The following is a 21503-nucleotide window of genomic DNA, read 5'->3' on the forward strand; positions in this document are numbered from 1 at the left end:
AAGAAAGATAAAATCACATTACTTGGCTTCAATCTCATGAATAGTTTAAAGTCTAATTGCTCCTGCATTGTTCCATTTATCATAAAAGTTGTAGAGAAGGCGACCTGATTTACAAAAAAAGCTTGCAGAAATAACAGCACCTCCCAAAACAGCCTGTTCTAGCTCCTGTTTCATTTAGCCTCAGAAGAACAAAGGAAAACACAGCCAGTTTTTGAAAGCCTCCATAAATTTACCGTAACCTCCCCAAAACATCCATCAGCCTCGGGAAGCTGCTCAGCACATCAACCTCACTGCCCAACCCATGTACTTTTAATTGAGATTTCTTCTTGCCAATTTTCCTATGACTCCTTGTCCTTAGTGATTTCCATGAGGGTACAAGGGATGCTTTGAGAATACCTCCATAATTCAGCAGCTCAGACTGTTCTTACCCAAACCGACCACATATTTAGGCAGATCTCCTGATTTAGAGAGAGAGCTCCAGCGATCAGGACCAACCCCACCACTCCCCCTGTGCCTGCATGAAAGGGTCAATAACATGCACAGACCTTGGGAAGAACAACCAACAAACAGGGTATCTGAAATACTGAGAGCTCATAGGTCCACGGGAAGGGCTGAAGGCACACACTGCCCGACCTCATTTCCCACTGGATGGGACTTTGCTGCTCGCTCCTAAGCAGGATGGGAAGGCTGGTACCTCAGGAAAACAGCGGGTTGAAATTTAAACCAGTGCCCCTTCTCCTGTGCTGAGGCTGAAGCTCCCTCTGGTATTGCAGCCAGGGACAGAACACGACCACCAAGGAGTGGCCACTGGGCTCAGCCAGCTCCAGCCAAGGTGGGGACCAGCAGGGGCAACCACGAGAGCCCCCAGACCTAAAGAAAGGCAAGAGCAAAAGAGGAGCCTTGGAAAAGGGTCACTACGTGGGGGTTTTCCCTTGGAAAAGGGTCAGCACAGCCAGCACGTGATGGGGCCGACACGCAGACCTCGTCCCTGGGGATGGCACAGCAGACGTGACGAGCTCCAGCACAGCACCACAACCAGAGCACACCATCCTCAGAGCAAAGGCAAGTGCAGCCAAGTGAGGGGCACCAGCCAGAGCCCATCCCCATGTCCCCTCTGTCCCCAGGACCTGCTGCCTCACCACATGGTCTGACAGGGAGATCACCTTCACCAAGGACAGCGGGCTGGGGAACAGCACAGCCCAGCCAGGCTGCACTTCCTGGAAAAGCTGACTTAGCCAACAAAGCCACTGATAAAAACAGGCAGACATGGCTGGGTGGAGAGAACAGGGGAAAAGGCTACTTGAAAGACTCCATAAGGGTGGAGAGAGGAAATGCAGAAGTTTTTTCCCCGTGGTAATAAATTTAAAGGAGAGCCCAGCCCTATCCTGGACTTGAGGAGTGCCATGGACAGGGGTGACAGCTGAAAAGACCTTTTTTGGCACGGGTTTTGTTTTTCCTTCTGGAGGCAGTCTACCCTCAAACCAGGCATCTTCCCAGCAAGCATGCCCCAACGGCTGCAATCACAGGTTCTGCTCAGCAGCACTTTGCACAAAGTCAGGTTCACGAGTGATGCAGAACGCCAAACTCAGACAGGACCAACTGGGGCAGCATTACTTCAGTGCTGCTGTTTGGTGCAAAGTCTGTTGCTCCTGCTCAAGCACAACCACCGACCTTCAGAAGCATCTCAATTCTTCTTTTCCCTGCCCTGCTGGCAGCCAGGGTTATGAAACCATTGCTCATCTTGAAATACAGGCAGCAGATCTTTATTTTTGGCAGTCCAAAAGAAAAGTTCGACCAGCATGCCGCCAGCATATAAAAATCAGGCTCATAGGAACACTTCAGGCTCGAGAACAGTAAAAGGACTTTGAATAAGAGCCAAATGTTTTGCAGAGGTCACAAAGCAAATACAACGAGGTCTTCCTGTCTTCAAAACTCTTCCTCCCTCCTCTCCCCAGCTCAAGCTGTGCACATATGTCTGTTCATCAGCAGCTATTTTAGCAGGGCAGCAAGCTCTCCAGAGCAGTGATTTGGCCTGGCAAAAACTGAAATAAGAGTAAAATGGAAAAATCCTCCCAGTTTGCAACTGTCAGTGCTTGCACCACCCAGCAGAGCTGTAATTTGTCGGTTTTTCTGTTGTTTCCTGGTCCCCTGAAAGCCTAAGCTCTTCAGTTATGGAAACAAAAAACCCCTAAATGCTATGTTATGCATCCCAGCTCGGCCAGACGTTACTCTAACCTCTGCCATCTACAAACATTTTGCCCCTTTTTAAGTTTTCCCAGCGTTTCAGAGCCAGGCTGCCAGCTGACTGGCGAGCAGCCCATTTCCCAGAGCAGTTTCTTCCCTTTCCCCTGGGAAGCAAGCCCGCCTGGCTGAGCACGCTCCAGGGCAGAGGCTGCAGGCTGACCTGCCTGGACCTCACCACAGCACCCCAGAAGCCAGGGCTGGCACCCAGGGCTGCCCAGAGCCGCCCCCAGACCAAGCTTGCCCCCAGGGAAGCTGTCCTATGTCCCAAACAGCCCCCAGGAGGGAGGGGAGGGCAGGTCCAGCCTGCAGGGACCCCCCGAGTCCTGCACCAGCATCCCGGGGTGCCTCAATGCCCACAACGGGTACCCGAGGTGCCAGCACCTCCCATGCTCCTCACTCACACGGGCTCAGGTCAAGTTTTTCAACTCCCAAACCATAAAAACTGTGGTTTTCTAACTCTGCCCCTTGCTGTACTACAGACAAATGTTTCCACAGCAGCAGCAGGAGATGAGAGGGAAAAGAGGTAGAAATCACCTACTTCACCCCTTGCTCCACAGCCAAAATCAGCTCCACGTGACCCAGACCACACTGGGAATATTTTCATCTCTGTGTACTACAGTGACCAACAGATTCATCCTTGGGGCTCGCAGGCACAGTCATACCAGGATACTGGACAGTGAAATCCACCCAGCCAGCACAGAAATCCTCACCATGTGGCCTAGAACTGCTTATCTTCAGGAAATCCTTTGGCTCCTGCTGTGGCCGGGCTGGGGAAGGCAGCAGGGCAGAGGCTGAGAGAGCCTCACACCCAGCACTGCCCAGCACAGCAGCCAGGAGAGCTGCACAGACACAGGGACATGGAGCTGGGCTGTCACTGGACCTCAGCCTCGGAGCTTGGGGGTTCCACCTGAGAGAAACTAAAAATTTAACAAGGTAAAAATCTATTTAGATTTAATTAAAGTGTACCGCTTTAAGCTTATTAGCATAAGTAAAATATGTTATTTAGTCTAGCAACTTTACAACACTAATAAAACTACTGTAGCTAAAGAAAAAAAGAGCCAATTTCTAAGCTAAAAAGATAAGAAATACAAAAGACTTTTCAAACCTTAAAACAGACAGGGTAAAGCGACTTAAAAGTTCTTTTTGTGCTTTTGTTTCGTAAAAAAACCCAGCACTGCAATAAACATACCATCCCTACAAATCTTAGTTGAAATTAATTTTAATTTTTCACCGCAATTCACACCATAGTGCAGCCCAGCACCACCAGCTGGGCTGGTGAGCCCATTCCGTGCTGGAGAGCATCCCTGGCCATGACTTGGCCACCTCCAGCCCATCAGTCTCTTTCCCTAGCCAGGCACCAAGACGAGGGCGTTCCTGCTCGCCCAGTTAGCAGCACCAGCTCCTTCACCCAAGGCCTGCTCTGTCTGCCCGAGTGCTTCCCACCCTGCACTTACTGCACTGGCACTTGTCAGGTGGAAAGTCCCACTTCCACCCAGTCAACTGCCCCAGGAGAAAGCACCCCACGGAAATGATGTGCTCCACAACATTAGCTTGGCTGATAGAGGACAACAGCCCTCTGGGCACCGCAGCTAATTTTACTGCACTCCCTCCCTGAGCAAACAATGCACGAGAAGGTGAGCTGTAAGGAAGGAGGAAAACACAAAAAGAATAAAAACCTTCCCCAACTCAGGCCGAACAAAAGTGGCATGCAAAACACCACCCAAAGCAAACAAAAAAAATTCACTGATACTGCATTTCAAGGCTGGCTTTGCAGCCCCCCGAGTGCAGTCTGAGTCCCTACAGATAGCAGCTGCTCGGCTTTGTATGAGTGCTGGGGAGGAATTACAAAGAAATCCTAATAAAAGATGGAAGGGCTGCTCACAAAAGTGGATTTTTTCGTCCCTGCATTTAATTTCCCAGCAGTGAGATTTATTTTTTTCCCCTCTTAAGCCAATTGAGACTCCAGCAACAGAGCACAGCGTCACTGCAGTCAAGCAGTATTTAATTTGTATTACTGCTGAAGAGATCTTGGATGGCAGTACCAAAGAAGCGTTTCAAACTGTCTGGTCTTGCCTGTTGCACATCTTACTCAGCTTTTCTAGGTCCTCTAGAGCACAAGAAACAGAGGATCCCTCTGGTTTGCAAATCAGTGCATTTGCCACAATACTGCAAACAAATTACATCGAGCAAGTGAGCAATGCCTCTGTTTCCCACTTCAATCATCTCACAGAATCTTGTTAAGGTACACAGCACGCTTTAAGACATGCCAGATGAAGAGATTCTTTGAAAACGCATAGCAAAAAATTACCAAGCCCTCCATAAGCAAGGCTGGGGTCCTTTCACCAACAGATCCTGAAAAATCAGCTGAAAACAAGAGCAAAAAGCCTGCAGCAAAGCATTACTCAGCAAAGGCCACAATGGAGTTTAGCAGGAATCTGGTTCAAGATGGGAAGCAGAAAAGAAAAGCCTGATTTGAGAGCAAAATACCCAGCTAGAACAGCCTTGCAGGGGCTTAACCCTCCTTCTGCTGCAGGAGGAAAACAAAAAGCTCTTTACCAACAACTGGATCATGCAGTAAGCTTTCATTAAGGAGGGCAGGACAAAGCTATCAGGCTGGGTGGCCAGAGGAGATATGCTTTTAGACTCAATGGGCTTCAGCTGGAATTCCATCCCCAACAACACCTCTGAGGTTTGGGGGGAAAAAAACACCTCTGGAGTCAGCAGGAGGCAACAGGTGCCCACAGGATGGGCAGAAGGGGGTGCATAAAGAGCTAAACATTTTAGAGAACATTGGTTCTGATCAGCATCTGTGGCAGCAAGCATCTCTGTGAGAGCACAAAAAACGATGGAGGGCAGGAGAAGCCAAGCCCAGGACAGCTTTCCTCCCACCAGGGAGCCTCAGCTCCTCTCCCCACCCCACTGTCCCCGGCGGGGCTCAGCATCCCAATGCACTTTGCAACCATCAGAATGGTGCCCTGTGCCAGTCACTGCCCAGCAGCTCCCTGGGTTTTGGCCCAGCCTGAGAAAGAGCCCATAAGCAAAAATAAATATATATATTTAATGCATCTCCATATATTGCTTACATGCATATTTAATGTGCATATATTGCATGCATGTATATTTAATGCATATGTATCTACTGAAGTCACTGCAGCCTCTGGGCAGAACAGGCTTTTCCTGACCCAGCAGCTGGGTGAGGGCAGGAAAGAGGAGACCTTTTAAAAGGGGGAACTTTCAGCTTCCCCAGGCTACAAGTTAGTAAATCAAGCTTTAAAGCACTTTGCCACTCGCTGCCATCCCCTGCAGCAGCAGCATGGCCCTCCTCCCACAGCAGGGATAAGGCACACCACGGAACAGCTCCATGCTCAAGTCCTGGAGTCGAGTTTACTGCAAAAAAGCAAAATACCGACTGTCCAAATCAAATGTCAGCCAGCTCAGGCAAGCCTAGTGAGCAAGTCACTGGTGGCACGTTGGATAACTGAAGGCAGCTGAGCAAACTGCAGCGTGCAGGTTACACCAGAGCAGCAGGGGCTGCAGCTGCCCATGGAGCCAGCCTGTGGAAAGGGTGCAGGGAGCCTCAGGGGAGCGGAACCACACAGGATTACTGCACAATCATTTCCGTAAAAATGACAGAAATGGCTTACCATCACCAGCAAGGTGAGCAGCAGCGTCCTTGTTCCCTACTTGCAATGAGCAGGACCCGTGACTGGCACAGTGTCCCCAAGGGCAGGACAGCTCTGGGCAGAGCCCATTTCCCCGTGACCCTCCTGCCATGCCCGCTGCTAACAGCAGCCCGGCAGTGAGCTCCCAGGGCGGCAGTGAGCTCCCAGGGCGGCAGTGAGCACCCAGCAGTGAGCACCCAGGGCGGCAGTGAGCACCCAGGGCGGCAGTGAGCACCCAGGGCGGCAGTGAGCACCCAGGGCGGCAGTGAGCACCCAGGGCGGCAGTGAGCTCCCAGGGCGGCAGTGAGCTCCCAGGGCGGCAGTGAGCTCCCAGGGCGGCAGTGAGCTCCCAGGGCGGCAGTGAGCTCCCAGGGCGGCAGTGAGCACCCAGGGCGGCAGTGAGCTCCCAGGGCGGCAGTGAGCTCCCAGGGCGGCAGTGAGCACCCGGCAGTGAGCTCCCAGGGCGGCAGTGAGCTCCCAGCAGTGAGCACCCAGCAGTGAGCTCCCAGGGCGGCAGTGAGCTCCCAGGGCGGCAGTGAGCTCCCAGGGCGGCAGTGAGCTCCCAGGGCGGCAGTGAGCTCCCAGGGCGGCAGTGAGCTCCCAGGGCGGCAGTGAGCTCCCAGGGCGGCAGTGAGCTCCCAGGGCGGCAGTGAGCTCCCAGGGCGGCAGTGAGCACCCAGGGCGGCAGTGAGCACCCAGGGCGGCAGTGAGCACCCAGCAGCCACAGCCCACCTGCCCCAGCTGCTGGGGCCAGCCCTGCCTGCAGCCCAGCGTCTGCACGGCCCCCGCGAGGCACAGAAAGCTGCAAGCCTCCAGGCAAACAAGGGACAACACTAAAAAACCCCACCACTGAACCTCAATACTGCTTGCTAATTGAGGTAAAAAAAAAAAAAAAAAAAAAAAATCTTGTCTGCTTGCTAGAGGTGAGGGAGCTGGCAGGGGCAGGGCTGCAGTGTGTGCCAGGCTCTCCGGGCTCCCACAGCATCACCTGTGGGGCTCCAAGCCCAGGCCCGGACACAGGTGTGCTGGCTGGGGAGAGCACAGGCAGGGCAAGTCCACAACACCCTGTGTACAGCACGAAACCTGCTTGGGGAAAACCAGCCCATCCCTCCCAGGCCTCAGAAAGCACTGAAATATTTCCAGCAGGAGCAGCGAGAAGCAGATTTCAGTCTAGATGCAGAGGTAAGGCATTTTCCAAGATAACCTCAGGATAGGCTGTCCTGGCACAGGGCACAAGCTGCTGCCCCCTCCCCTGAGCAGGGGACACTTTTGGGCAGAAAGCCACCGAGTGACCACCCAAGCCACACAGGAAAACCTCCCCACTGCCCTCCAGCCTCAGCACCCGCTCCCACACACCACAAACACGGGAAACTCCCCCGAAAAATCCCCCAGCAAACATTTTCAGGGAAAGGCAAATGGGGTAACAGCACACTCGGTCACCCTGTGTGCAAGCTGCTTGGAAAATTCCCCCTTCCCAGGCAGCCTGCTCGGTGACTCCCTTGGCCCTGCAGTGCCAGCTCCTCTGGCAGGCACACCTTGGCACAGAGATGTTCCCCCACATGGCCAGCCCGGCATTTTCTCAGCAAACATAGCGGGTTTCAATCTCCCAAGGGAACACAGTCCCACAATGCAAGGAACTACAATCTGGGATAAGAGATGCAAGCAGGGTGCCATGGGAGGAAGATGCTCATAGGGACCAAACCTACATTGCTAAAAACATGATCACTGGCAGACAACAACTAATTTGGGTGTGAAGGTTTAGGGTGTCTGACTTAGAGACACTGTGAATGCTCTCCATCAGCTTTGCTTTTAACTCACACTTTAAAAAAATAAATCTCTCCACTAGAGACAGCTACAGCCAGAACACAGCAGTTTTAATCAGAAAGGAAACACATAAACCAAAGGCAACAGGATGAAATTAAAGGCAAGGCTGAAAAGCTTGTTATTAATAGATGTCCTGTTTGCTTTTACAAATTTTATTATTAAAAGCAAATTGCCATGTCTTCAGCTGCAGCTCTGAACCTTTCCTGCACAGCCCAGACAATCATCATTACTCTTCGCAAAATACCAGCTGGGGACAAAAGTGGCATGGAGGGAAGAAGAAAATACAGCCAAGACTCATTCTCCACAGAAAAGTTCCAGCATGCCACAGGTTTAATTAGAAGCATCACTTGTCATTAATGTTTGACTGGTGCTTTCCAGCCCTCCCTACAGCAACTCCCAACTTCCCAAACTCTAACTGAACACATGCAGCTTTTTATCCCAGGCCAAGTTTCTTGTTTGGTTTTTATTTGTTTTTAGCCAAATGGCTGAGCTATTTCTGGGAATAAGGCTACAGTTAGGAGACATTAAAGAGGAAATGGTTACAGGAATTTCATAAACCCCTGTGTCCCCATTTTCCAGGCAAGGAGCAGCACTAAGGGATTGCAGCCCTAAGCTTTTTGCAGTCCCAGCTTCCCTATTTGAGCCTCCCTTGACTTCCCTGTGGTCAAGCATGGGCTGCCCTGTGGCTGCTACAGGGGAACTGCCTGAGCACGTGGAATGCTGCTATCATGCTAAACACATCTTACAAAACAGAACTCCAGCAACTTTCATGAAAATTTCAAGTGGCTTCATTAAAACCCATACTCCTTTGAAGTGTGGGATTTCTCCAAGCAGAACTGCCACCTGGTGTCACAGAGATACCCCAGCCCCAAGCTTTGCTGCTTGCAGGTTTTTGTCACATCAACGAAAGCCAAACACTTCCTGCAGAAGCTGGCATCAGGTACCAGGTACCTGACATGCAGCCTCACTCTCCAGGTGTTAACATGGCTGGACTGGGAGGAAAAGACAACTCCTACAGCTTCCAACTCCTAACTGCAATCATCTTTATTATTAGAGTAGGAACTGCAATCACACACTAATGTTTGGTTCACACTCTACAGGGAAAAAAAAAAAAAAAAAAAAAAAACAAGTGTGAAAGAAAATCACAGATGTGCTCTGTGTGCAAATATAGATTTTATTACACACTTGCTGCACATCCTAAAGATGGGAGTGTAAATCAGCATCCTCCACCACAGCCCTGGACACCTCCCACACCTCCAGCACCCCCTGAGCTGGGCAGGGACAGCCCCACACTGTCCAGTGCACCCCGGGGGCTCTCCCCACCCACCCCTGCCCCTTCTCACCTATTCCCAGTGCCAGTGGAGAATTCAGTTCCCATCTAAAGAGTGACTTTGGTCCATTTCCCTTTTCCAGCCATATGAATAGGTCTCAGTGAGGTATCTTCCTGCAGAGCCCCAGGTAGGACCTGCCCCACAGGGCCCCATAACCAAGCTGGGGGAGCCCCCACTGCTGGCACAGGAGAGAGGGCTGCAGACCCCAGGAGAGGAGCAGCAAGAGAACATCACTGCAGCCTGTGACAGGGCACAGGCACACGGGTCCAGCCCACGGACAGCCACCGCACACCCACCGGAGAGGCCCCTTCTGCCCCCAACAGCAGACAAGCAGTGTTGAGAGCCAGCAGCTCACAACAAGCCCAGCACCTGCCAAACACCAGGGACTTACCAGGACACGGGCTGCCAAGAGGATCAGGCCCCAAGGTACCTCGTTAAACTGGAGTAACACAACCGGGGTCCTATCGTTACACACTGCACAAACACGCAAACGGAAGAATTTTGCTCCCAGTTACAGACTGTTGTTTTCTTACTTATCCTAGGTTTTGACCCGAACAGGAGAGTACCAGAGCAAGGAGCTGCACTGACTGCAGAGGCAGGAGACCCAGGACAGAGCACCAGCCCAGGGACTCAGCCAGCAGCAGGCACCCCAAGAGGAGGGAGAGCACCCTGGGGTGCTTCACCCACCACCCCAGCCTTCCTGCATCGTGAGCAGGGTCACAGCCCCCAGGGCTCGCTTCCAGACTGGCCTTAAATAAAAGCAATTGGGAGGAAAAGTGAAAACAATGAGGGCATCAGCAACTTCTCTTTCTGCATTCCTCACTTATCTCTCACACCAGCCCCAGCGAGCGGGCACTGCCCTGCAGCCTGGGCAGAGCTGTGGTCAGAGCTGTGGCCCCGGGGTACAGCTGCCTGGGAGAACGTGGAGAGCAATCCGTGAGAAACAGCACACTGCCTCTGATGCACACACAGACACCACCGCCCGGCCAGTCGGACGTGGCCAGTGCTCAGCCCAGCTGAGTGAGCCCAGCCCTGCCCTGGACACCCCCGCACCTCCCCACTCCGCTCCAGCACCCTCCCACGACAGCCGTACAAGCAGCAGGAGACTAAAAATAAGACTCCAGTGCTAGAATCTGTTTCCAAAAAAGAATTAAAGTTATATTTCAAGTTGACAGTATCTCCGAAAAGTGGATTAATCATGGCAATTCAATCCCACCTCCCCGCAGTGATCCCAGCCCCACTCTCCCTTTGACAGGGATTACTTCAGTGGTGCAAATCAAAGTTCAGAATCCAAATTGTTTCTGCAGACATCAGTCTGTAGCCCCAGGTAGCTATGCAAACCCACATGCCCCACTCTACCCTTCCTGCTCTTCTTACCATCTCATTTCATACCCTATCCAGGATAAGAGTTTATAGGAGGGAAAACAGAGCCACAGTCATGCTGATATGGCAAGTCACATCCATTGTGCCTAAGCTGTGAGTTACAATTGAAAACAGGATTTTTAGTATCTGCTGGTATTTATGAGCCTCAGGCAGAGACCACACAGTGGAGAGGTTACAGTGTTTGTCTGAGTAGCCCTATGGGATCCTAAGTGTCAGAAAATCTGCAGCCTTTAATAACTGCAGTGAATTTCTGCAATGCCACGGCCCCAAGATGAGCATCCCTTGAAGCCCAGCACTGCCCACCCAGGACTGAGGGCCAGACAGCACCTCGGGAATAGCTCCACAGAGACTGGCACAGGTTGCCCTCTCCCCCCATGGAGCAGGAGGGAGAGGACTGACCCAAGCCTGCTGTGGCACCCGGCAGGGCTGGGGACAGGGCAGAGCTGCAGCAGCACGGCAGGAGCTGCTCTATCAGCCCAAGGCTGATATGGGGGGACCCACACCACTTGCACCAGCCTGATAAACTGCTCGCTGCTACTAAAATGCTGCTCACAAAGCCAGGAGGTGGACACAGCGTCTAAACCCCCGCACCAACACTGCAGCTGACCTGGCACTCTGCCCTGGTCCCTGAACAGAGCTGTTCCTCCAGCCAGAAAACAACCTCCACCCTTCCAGAGGTGCTGCAACAGCTCAGCCCTGCACAGAGCCTTTGGAAATACCTGGGCTCTGCTCAGGGTGTTTCTCCTCCACCTCAAAGGACATCACACCCCAGCAGCACCGAATGTCCCCTGCCCATGCCGAGGGACGCAGAGAGGTGACACAGACTGTGCGGACCCCCGGGCAGGACAGGGACTGCTCCTCACGAGTGAGGAGGGTGCTGGATCCAAAACCCAGGCAGGCAGCTCCAGTTACCCGCTTACAGGAAGCGGCCACCTGAAAAAGCTTTAACTGAACTCCACGGAGATGCCTCAAACCACAAACGCCTCTCGACATGACTGGGACAAAAACTCCTGCTAGGGTGGGTGGGGTAGCACTTAGGGCAGAGCTGAACTCAAAAGGCATCAAAGCCAGAACGTCAGGGCACCGAGTTTCATCTGATCCATCTGTCCCCGAGGCTGCAAAACAATGCTTGTGGTAGGTGTGTTCTCCACAGGGCTAACCCAGAGCCCGCAACAGAAACACAGCCTACACATGGAAAAAATCAACCCAAAACCAACCCCTTCCCTCCCGAGCTCCGCAGAGCTGCCTCCAGACTTAAAAAGGCGATTTAGAGTCCGCCGTGCTGCAAGCCTGGGAAACCTGGCACAAATACCTCGCTCCAAACCAGAAGCGAGCAGGAGAGCGCGTCTCCCGGCGGCTCCGGCCTGGCGGGCAGAGCCCGCGATGCCGGCAGGTAACCCGGGAAGCGGCTCCGGAGCCTCGCGGGGGGCTCGGGCTGCGCTGACACCGCACACCGCCGCCCCAACTCCAGGAACTTTGCTCACTACGCACTGCGCAATCAGTGACACTGCTGAACAAACAGCAGCGCCGGAACGATGTCAAAACACCGATTTTCCCACATTTGCCGTGGAAAAGGAAAACATGAGTAATTACAGAGCTCAGGCCAAGCAGTGAGGTCACGGTGAAATCTCCGGGTAGCTTATGTGGCAGCGGGAAGGGCTCGGGATGGATCCGGCGGAGCGGCGGCGGGGGCAGAGCCCGCATCCCCGCCCAGGGCAGGAAGAGCCACGCGGTTTGGGGAGCGCGCTGCGGGGCCGGGGAAGTCCCCTCGGGCAGGTTTTGGGAGGGAAAAAATAAAAAAAAAACAGCGTTTGGGCTCTGGCAGCAAAGGCAACTTCTGGAGGGCTCGCAGGCTCGGACGGAGCCGCCGCTGCGGGGCCGGGGCCGCGGGCGGACCCCGCGGGGAGGGTGATGCGCCCCGCGCCGAGCGCCCGCGGCAGAACGGCCCCGGCACACGGCGGAGAGGGAATAACCGCGAACTTTTCCCCGCCCGCCCCCGGCCCCGCACTCACCAGGCGGCTGAGGCTGCGGCGGAGCATCGCGGTGGCGCCCGGCCCCGCCGCGCTCACCGCCGCATCGCCCGGCCCGGCCCGGCCCGGCTCGGCTCCTAGTGGGGCTGCGGGCCGCGCCGCCGGCTCCGTTCCGCCCCGCGCTCCATGCCGCCCGCCCGGCCCGGCCCCGCTTTGTCCCGCCGCGCTGGAGGCGGCGCCGCCCCGGAGCAGCCTGGGAGCGCAGCAGGGCCCCGCTGCCGCCGCCGGGGGGAGCCACTGCGCCGGGCGGCGACACGCGGGGACAGGGACACGCGGGGACAGGCACAGGGGAGCCCGGCTGGAGCGCGGGGACAGGGACACGCGGGGACAGGGACACGCGGGGACAGGGACACGCGGGGACAGGGACACGCGGGGACAGGGACAGGGGAGCCCGGCTGGAGCGCGGGGACAGGGACACGCGGGGACAGGGACACGCGGGGACAGGGACACGCGGGGACAGGGACAGGGGAGCCCGGCTGGAGCGCGGGGACAGGGACAGGAGGGGACAGGGACACGCGGGGACAGGGACACGCGGGGACAGGGACAGGGGAGCCCGGCGGGACACGCGGGGACAGGGACAGGCACAGGGGACAGGGACACGCGGGGACAGGCACAGGGGAGCCCGGCTGGACCGCGGGGACAGGGACAGGCACAGGGGACAGGGACACGCGGGGACAGGGACACGCGGGGACAGGGACACGCGGGGACAGGGACACGCGGGGACAGGGACAGGGGAGCCCGGCTGGACCGCGGGGACAGGGACAGGCACAGGGGACAGGGACAGGGGAGCCCGGCTGGAGCGCGGGGACAGGGACACGCGGGGACAGGGACAGGGGAGCCCGGCTGGACCGCGGGGACAGGGACACGCGGGGACAGGGACAGGGGAGCCCGGCTGGACCGCGGGGACAGGGACACGCGGGGACAGGGACAGGGGAGCCCGGCTGGACCGCGGGGACAGGGACACGCGGGGACAGGGACACGCGGGGACAGGGACAGGGGAGCCCGGCTGGACCGCGGGGACAGGGACACGCGGGGACAGGGACACGCGGGGACAGGGACAGGGGAGCCCGGCTGGACCGCGGGGACAGGACCAGGCACAGGGGACAGGGACACGCGGGGACAGGGACACGCGGGGACAGGGAAGCCCGGCTGGAGCGTGGGGACAGGGACACGCGGGGACAGGGACACGCGGGGACAGGGGAGCCCGGCTGGACCGCGGGGACAGGGACAGGCACAGGGGACAGGGGAGCCTGGCTGGACCGCGGGGACAGGGACACGCGGGGACAGGCACAGGGGAGCCCGGCTGGAGCACGGGGACAGGGACAGGCACAGAGGACAGGGACACGCGGGGACAGGGACACGCGGGGACAGGGACAGGGGAGCCCGGCTGGACCGCGGGGACAGGGACAGGCACAGGGGACAGGGACAGGGGAGCCCGGCTGGAGCGCGGGGACAGGGACAGGGGAGCCCGGCTGGACCGCGGGGACAGGGACAGGAGGGGACAGGGACACGCGGGGACAGGGACAGGGGAGCCCGGCTGGACACACGTGGGGACCGGGACAGGGGAGCCCGGCTGGACACGCGGGGACAGAGGACACGCGGGGACAGGGGAGCCCCGATCCCGGCCAGACCCACGGGGACAAGCGGGGATGGGGGACACACGGGGACAGCCTCACCCCGCCAGACCCGCTGCCATCCCCTCCCCATGTGCGGTTTGTCCCGGCTGCAGGGCCCCTCTCCTGCGCCACTGGCACAGAACGGGTTGCAGTGGAACAGACCCTAAAGACCATCGCCATCCAGCCCCTGTCCTGGTAGGGACACCTTCTGCAAGCCCCGTCCAACCTGGCCTTGAGCATCCACACCTTTTCTGGACAACCTGTGCCAGAACACTCTCAGAGGAAAAATTTCTTCCTAATATTTAATCGAAACCTGCCCCCTTTCAGTTTAAAGAGGGCTACCCCTTGTGTGACCTGCCCAAAGCGTCATTCCCCCTGGCCCTATGACTACATGCCCCATTAAAAGTGCCTGTCCCACTTCAGGCACTGGAAAGGACTCCAAAGTCTCCTCAGAGCCTTCTCCTCCACAACCTGAACATCCCAGCTCTCTCAGCCTGTCACCACAGCAGAGATGCTCCAGCCCTCAGAGCATCTTCGTGGCCTCCTGTGAACTTGCTCCAACAGGTTCACGCGGCACTGCAGGCAGGGATCTCAAGGGTGGAATAGGGGCAGAACCCCCTCCCTCACCTGCTGGTGCAGCCCAGGACAGGGTTGGCTTTCTGGGCTGCAAGCACAGTCCTGCCCCCTCTGCTGCAGAGGCCCAGTCACAGTCACCATGCTCAAGCAGCCAACATAAACACACCTTGGAGCATTTTCCCAAGTCATGACTGACCACAGAAGCTGTTTGGAGTCTCTGGGTACTTTTCCCCACCAGAAACTCTTCCTGCCATGTGTGGCTCAGCCAGGCCAGCCTATTCCCAGGGCAGCTTTGCAGCCTCTTAGCCCAGAGCTGCCCAGCTCTCCCTGGTGCCTCCAGCCTTCCCACAGCACTCAGGCTGAACACACAACACACCCGCTTTCCCTGGGCTGGGGGAAAGCAAAACTCACCCGAAATGCTTCCTCCAGGGAGCTTCTCCCTAGTCGAGCAGGCACAGAGCATGAGAATATTAATGTAAACCACCAAAATGAAAAAGACGAGATGTAACCTAACGAAATCAACATGTTTTTGTTATGTTTTCAACATCAAATTGAAAAAGACGAGATGTAACCTAAAACATGTAATCTACACATTTTTGTTATGTTTTCAACATCAAGTTGAAAAAGACAACACAGACCCTAACAAAATCTACATGTTTTCATTATGTTTTCAACATCATTATTGCCTAACAATAAAACAGCCTTTTCTGGAGGAATATCTTCTGCAACAGGGCAGGGAGTTTTCCTGGCGCTGTCCCTTGCTGACAGCTCCAAGCACCTCCAGGAGCAGGCAGGCTCCTCGACCCAGCACCCAGGTGCCACTGCCATTCCAGCAGCTTGCATTGCTCCCAGTTTAAAGCCAGCTTCTTACTGGAAACTGAGCAAAACTCACCTTGTGGCACCACAACTGGGCCTGGAGAGCAACCGGCAGCTTCCAGAGGCCTGGAAAACACACAGATTTTTTCCCTTTGCATTTTTCAAGTGAAAATAGCATCATACTGATTTCACTGAGGCTGAACCCAGTCACATTTACTCTGCATAAGCACCCACTGTCTGGCAGCTTTACACCGTGTGATACAGCTAAGCCAGCCCCAGCACCAAAACAGAAGTCAGGTGTCATCAGGCAGGAGCCTGTGGGGTTTTTTTAACCCCACTCCTCCCAAGGAAGCGAGCAGATGGATCGGTGAAGGCTCCACATCCCTGCAGAGCAGGGCAGCATTCCCGAGGCACAGCCAGCACTCATCTGCATCCCAAGTGCAGCCTTCCCACTACTGCCTGTGCAGCTGTGCTGTTACTCACCTTTCCACACAAAGGCCTAACCACAACAGAGGAAACCAGAAAACAATGCCAGGCACTTTAAAATAATGAATGGCAATTGTTAAACATCTTTATATAATGCCTAACCAGTCTGGCTGTAAAGTTCCCTCCCCCACAAAGCAACAGAGCACTGAATTTAGACCAACGCTACCCTGCAGCTTTTGCCTTGCTTCTTGGGTGCTTTCCTGATGTTTTTCTAGCCTCTTTGTGTTGGCTAGAAGAGGGAGCTGGTGTTCTTAGACATTTTCCTGTTGCAGGGCTCTGTGGTAGGTGCTGAACAGACCAGCCATGCCCAGTGAACCAGCAGCCTTTGGGCGTTGGCCCCTGCATGTTCCCAAAGGCCAAGGCAATCCGGCTTGCCTGGCCCACAGAAAAATAGCTCTATTCTTCTCCTTAGTATATTGTTACAGGTCCAGCTGCTCCTCACCTTTCACCTGAATTAATTGATCAGGAGAGTTGGCATCACCAGCAGAAGAACCCATGCAGCTGCACTTTCCTTTCAGTTCCTGTGCCATACAAATTGCAGCCCCTACCCAATTTAGTTTGAAGTGATGATGTCTTAACTTTTTTAAGGTTTGCTGGGATTAGAAGCAAAATAACAAGCAAGACTTGGACTGTGATACAGAATTAAACATTAGGTAACTAGCTTTAATGCAGTGCCACAGGGACAGAGACCCTTTTCCAGGGAGCTCCCCGATGAAATAAGTCCAAGCACAGCTGGGAAAAGCCACAGGTGAGTGTCTGGTCTCCCAGAGTCAGCCAGAGCAGAGCCACAGTATCCTGCTGTGAACCAGAATGTTTGAACCCATCCACCGCCTGACTTAACCCCGAAGAGCCAAAGGCAGGGTTTCACTGGAGAAATCAAGGCCGCTGTCATCCCCCGTTGCTGCTGACACAGTGGCTTCGGGGCAGCAAAACCCGATCTCAGCAGAAACCAGCCCCGCAGAGAGGAAGCAAACAACCCTGACTGGGCTTTTTCACAGCCTGGAACAGCCTGCGCGGTTCCACTGCTGATTCGGTGGCAGTTCTATCGGCTGGCAGGTCTTTAGAAGGGAAATCCGTTTGAATGCGCCTTTTAAAGCACGCTCGGGCGGTGCCCGGGGCTGGCAGGGACTCCTGCCACGTCCAGGCATGCCCTGCCCACGGAAGTGTTCTGGGTGCTTTGAATAATTCGTGCATATGAGAAACGGACGTATGAAATATGTTATATGAGAAATATTCCTGTAAGGTCTCTTAAGCACTCACGCCGGGGACGGGAAGCTCGCCGCACGGTATTTCGAAACCGCAGCTGGCAGAAAGGACCTGATGTGCGAACGAATAAACGAGGCTCGCAAGGAGATGGGTGCTTCTCCAGGGTGATCCGAGGAACACCCAGGTGATGAATGCTCGATAAATATCTCAGACTGAGATAGCCAGAGCCATCAGGGAGACGCATCTCAGTGCCGAATTCCAGTAACTCCCTGATCGAAATACATCGCTTCCCGGACGCGTTTTGTTCAGCTGGACGCGGAGAAAAGGAACTATGAAAATGTGAACTGTTGAAAAGAAAAGAACCCCTGCCTCAGGCAGAATAGGCGGTATAAGAACTGCTCGGACCGAACAGTCGGGGTGAACATAGGAGACCCTGTGCTGCAGAGGTCTCACCCAGCGCCGATCCCGGGCTCGGCACTGACCTTTCCATTGTGGCTATCTCGGGCCGAATCTTGGTCGCGAAATAAAAATCTATTTTAATTAATTACTAAATCCGGCTTGATCATTTTTACCTAAAACAGAAGGGACCACAAGGGGCAGCTCCCCCTCCGAGGGAGAATTTCGCACCATACAGCTTGGTTGGAGTCCATCGCCACTTCAACGAGCGCAAGAAATCCAGTCCATCAGCCGAGCGCTCGGCAGGCTGCCACCAGCGAACGGAGCGACCGAGCGAGTGCCTTGAACACCTCACAGCTTGGGTAAATCCGTTAAATCCCCTCACAAAATCGTTTTCCTGTCCTTGTTTTGGCTGTTCACGGCGGTGGGGGTTTTCTGAGTCCAGTGCCTGGCAGGACGGGGGCCCGGCTCCCCTCCGGCCTCGGGACACACACTAACCCACCCCGCGTTTGGACTTTTTTTTTTTTTTTCCCTTTAAGCACTTATTTTTGCAGTGTTCTTTGCTTCTTCTGCCATCGTGTGGCCAGTTGGAGGATAAAGCGCTGTCTGCAAAACAAGCAATCGGCTTTCTACGTCTTCCAAATACTGTACGAGTTTTTGTGACATCCGATGTCCTATGGATAAGTCAGTGGAGATACATTGCTCCTCACCAAGGTCCTTCCCGCCGCCGGACGGGTTCTACAGGTTTGCCTTTAGAATCGCTACAGCTTGAAGTGGGTCTCGTTAATCCAAGTATGTAGGTTGACAGCTAATTAATTGCTGGGGCATGACCTGCCCATTGACTCGCTGCTCCTCACGCCGGGCAAGAGCACCCGGGACAAGGCACTCGCTGCTGAGTGCCACCCGCTTCCGAGGCACCCTGTCCCCCTGACAACCACTCCAGGGCCATCTCCATCTGGGGAAGTGAGCTCATGCTCAGGGCTGCTCGGTGCCAGCACTCTGGAGGGACAGGCAGGGTCTGTCGTGATCCACAGGTACACCACAGCGTGCCAGGATCGTCATGGGAGCACCAAGGAGAAGCTGACCCCATTTCTTTTCCTTCACTTCTCCTGAATGGGACAAACCCTTCACTGATTCGGTGAAACAGGTTTTATAAGAAATGAGAGCATTTTTGCCAGCAGATTCCAGCAGAGAATTCTTGCCTGCGCACACCTGAGACTCTCAAACCCACCCTGCCAGCACGGGGCGACCAGCAGGCACAGGACCAGCAGCTCACTGTCTGAAAGCAGCCAAAGCCACCCAAATTCTGTGTCTGCTGGAGTCCTACCGATGGCCTGTAGCTGCTGACACCTCTGGCAGTGCTCACTGCCCCTCAGCAGGGCAGGGGGCAAATTTCATGCTCCCCTCGTGCGCCTCTGCCTGGAGAAAACAGGTTTCCGTGGCTGTGCTCCGGGAGGGATTGCATCACTCTTGTGAAACGCCCTCGAGGGAAGGCAGCAGGAGCTGCCTGCAGAGGGGTGTGCATGCAGCCCTGCCTCCAGACCTCCCTGGAGCCCCTGCAGCCCATCCCATGCCCCCGGAGCAGCAGGGCCTGGCCAGCACAGCTGGGCACATCACTCAGCTCCCCAAGCCCAAAACAGCGCCTGTGCCCAAAACAGCGCCTTCAGGTGTAGGGCTTCCTCTGTGACATCCCAGCCTGCAGCAGGGACTTCTCCTGGGCCTTCCCCAGCCCTGCAGGGAAAAGGAAGGAAGAGGCAAGTCCAGAGGCAGCACTGGGCGCTGTGGAGTTGACTCAGCAGTGGCACCCACGCTGAGTCCATCACACAAGGGACCTGCACACGCTTTACTCCATCCCTCAAGTGCATTTTCAGTTCCTCCCTCCACCTGCAGCTTTCTTTGCTGGAGCAGGGCACAGAGCTCAGATGCTGGTTGCTGCAGGCCTCTGCAGCAATTGTACCTGTGATCTATGAACACAAACCTTGCCAAAAAAAAAAAAAAACAACAGAAAAACCCTACAAAATCACCCCCAATCCTCTCCTACAGCTGCACTGTGCATGGAAGGTGGGGGGTAAGGTCTATAAGATGAGAGCGTGGGCAGCAAGCAAGATTTATATGCCAGCAAGTCAGGTATTTGGGCTACAGTCTTGCTAAACTCAGCCACACTGAAATATAAGTGCAGTTTAAGGAGGTGAAAGATCTCTCACAGACAAGGCCTAAGCTCTGATTGCTGCAGCTGACTTTCGAATGAAAAATTTTGGTTAATAAATTATCCCTTGGTCTGACATCCAGAAATGGTCTGTAGCAAAAGCCCTTCTAATTAATACACTGATAGTCTTTCTCTAGAGGCACTTTGTCCTTATAGTGTGAAATAACCTATTCAAATATGCAGCAACTTACAGAGTGATAATCTATGAAAGAGAATACCAATTTTAGTTAACAAAATTTCCCTTTTTGAAAATAATGCTTTTTCTTTTTCAAAGGGGGAAAACCCAGCAAATATATTAGGTACATGATGTGACAAATTTACGTACTCAGACTCCAGCATATTTCCTGGTGCCCCAAGACACATATCTGCTAAGTAAATTTGATTACATCCTTTTTCCTTCTGCCAGCAACTGTCTCCAACAGGGCTCATTTAACCTAGAAAGGGAAAGTTTTCATAGTTTCTCATTTTCCAATCCTTTGTCTTCTCCTTCCTTACAAAGTCATAATAACCTCTTTCGTGACCATCAAAAGAAGCTTAGGGAGTTACTTTCCATAATCCCAGCCTTGTTTTTTCAGCATACATGACAGCAAACACTCCAGATCTCGTTTTTAGTGTAACACAACAGAGGGCCTACAACAAAACAGCCAAAAGAAACTCTGTGCATGGCTGCTCATTATTCAACCTATTGAGAGCTGCCTGTTACCACACATATTGCAATATTTCAAATGATCTCTGGAAAATCACCTGGGCCCTGGTGTGCTCATCTAAAAAAAGCTGAGCCACTTCCCAGCACTCACTTTTTCAGCTGGGAAACTTCCACAAGAGCATGCTGGCACCCAGCCCACCCAAGTTAGTCAGAGGGTAGAACCTGCAAGCAGGAGAAAGTGTACATAGCAACCAGGTTCTCAAGTACAAAAACCCACCCACCCCAGCCTTTTATCAACCCTAACACCCATTCCAAGGTTTAAAATCCACTTACCTTCTTTATGCATGTTTACTTAGGTCTGTACATACTAAAAGCAGCTTTCAGACAGCAGTGCAACACGGGTCAGAGCCCACACCTCAGCAGTGCCTCCCACGGCACAGCAAAGCCAAGGAACAGGGGCTGCTCACCTTTCCCCCACAGACACTGCTCTGGTGGGCAAGAGATTTACTTTAATTAATTTTTATACCTTTTTCACAAAGCAGGGAGGGGAGGGCTCCATGTGAAAGCCCCTCACCAGCCCAAACCTCAGGCTCTGTACCCCAGGAATCTCCTCCCCTTTCTCTGGCTGTTTATATGCCCCAGGGCAGCTGATGGCATTTACAGACGGGTTGGTGGGGAATGAGAGTCAGCTGCAGGCACCCCACAGGATGTGACCCATTCAGTCTGCCTTTCCAAACAGCCATTAACCCGATCATTTACAATTAATTCCCTTTACTGCCCTAAATCAGTGTTCAAATTCCAGTGTCTGAGATGCTCTCAAAAACCACTTGCTGGTTCCTTCTTCTATAAATTTGGGTCAGTGAAGAACAAAGAACTGCCATGTTTTTCTCACATCACAAATCTCTGTCTCTCATTTAAGTTATTTTCCTTTGCCAGGCCTGGTTGCTGATGGGTTTGCCACCCCACAGCTCCCTGATGCATGGAGCAGGCTCACCTTCCCTGTCCTGCCCTGGAGCATGGGGCATCCTCACTGCAGCTGCTGGGAAAGCTGATTCCCAAAGGGTGTCTCCATCAGAATCCT

At 54.3% G+C, this 21503-nt stretch overlaps 1 protein-coding gene and 1 long non-coding RNA gene across 5 annotated transcripts in view; both read right to left on the reverse strand.

The window, feature by feature from the left end:
• Positions 1 to 12642, reverse strand: part of ATP11C (ATPase phospholipid transporting 11C) — a 55190-nt gene extending 42548 nt beyond the window's left edge. For all 4 annotated transcript variants that reach the window (XM_068204514.1, XM_068204515.1, XM_068204516.1 and 1 more), the window contains exon 1: positions 12457 to 12642. In XM_068204514.1, the coding sequence (XP_068060615.1) occupies positions 12457 to 12483 (27 nt within the window). In that variant the 5' untranslated portion in view covers positions 12484 to 12642. The remainder of the gene's footprint in view (positions 1 to 12456) is intronic.
• A 2897-nt stretch (positions 12643 to 15539) lies between these two features.
• On the reverse strand, positions 15540 to 21121 carry LOC137482293 (uncharacterized). The gene is made up of 3 exons (XR_011003985.1): positions 20756 to 21121; positions 15966 to 16020; positions 15540 to 15608 (listed from the first exon to the last, which is right to left on the reverse strand). It is a non-coding gene; the product is annotated as an uncharacterized lncRNA (long non-coding RNA).
• Positions 21122 to 21503: the final 382 nt, after the last annotated feature.

The sequence above is a fragment of the Anomalospiza imberbis genome, chromosome 14, assembly GCF_031753505.1.
Source record: "Anomalospiza imberbis isolate Cuckoo-Finch-1a 21T00152 chromosome 14, ASM3175350v1, whole genome shotgun sequence".
NCBI lineage: Eukaryota > Metazoa > Chordata > Aves > Passeriformes > Viduidae > Anomalospiza > Anomalospiza imberbis.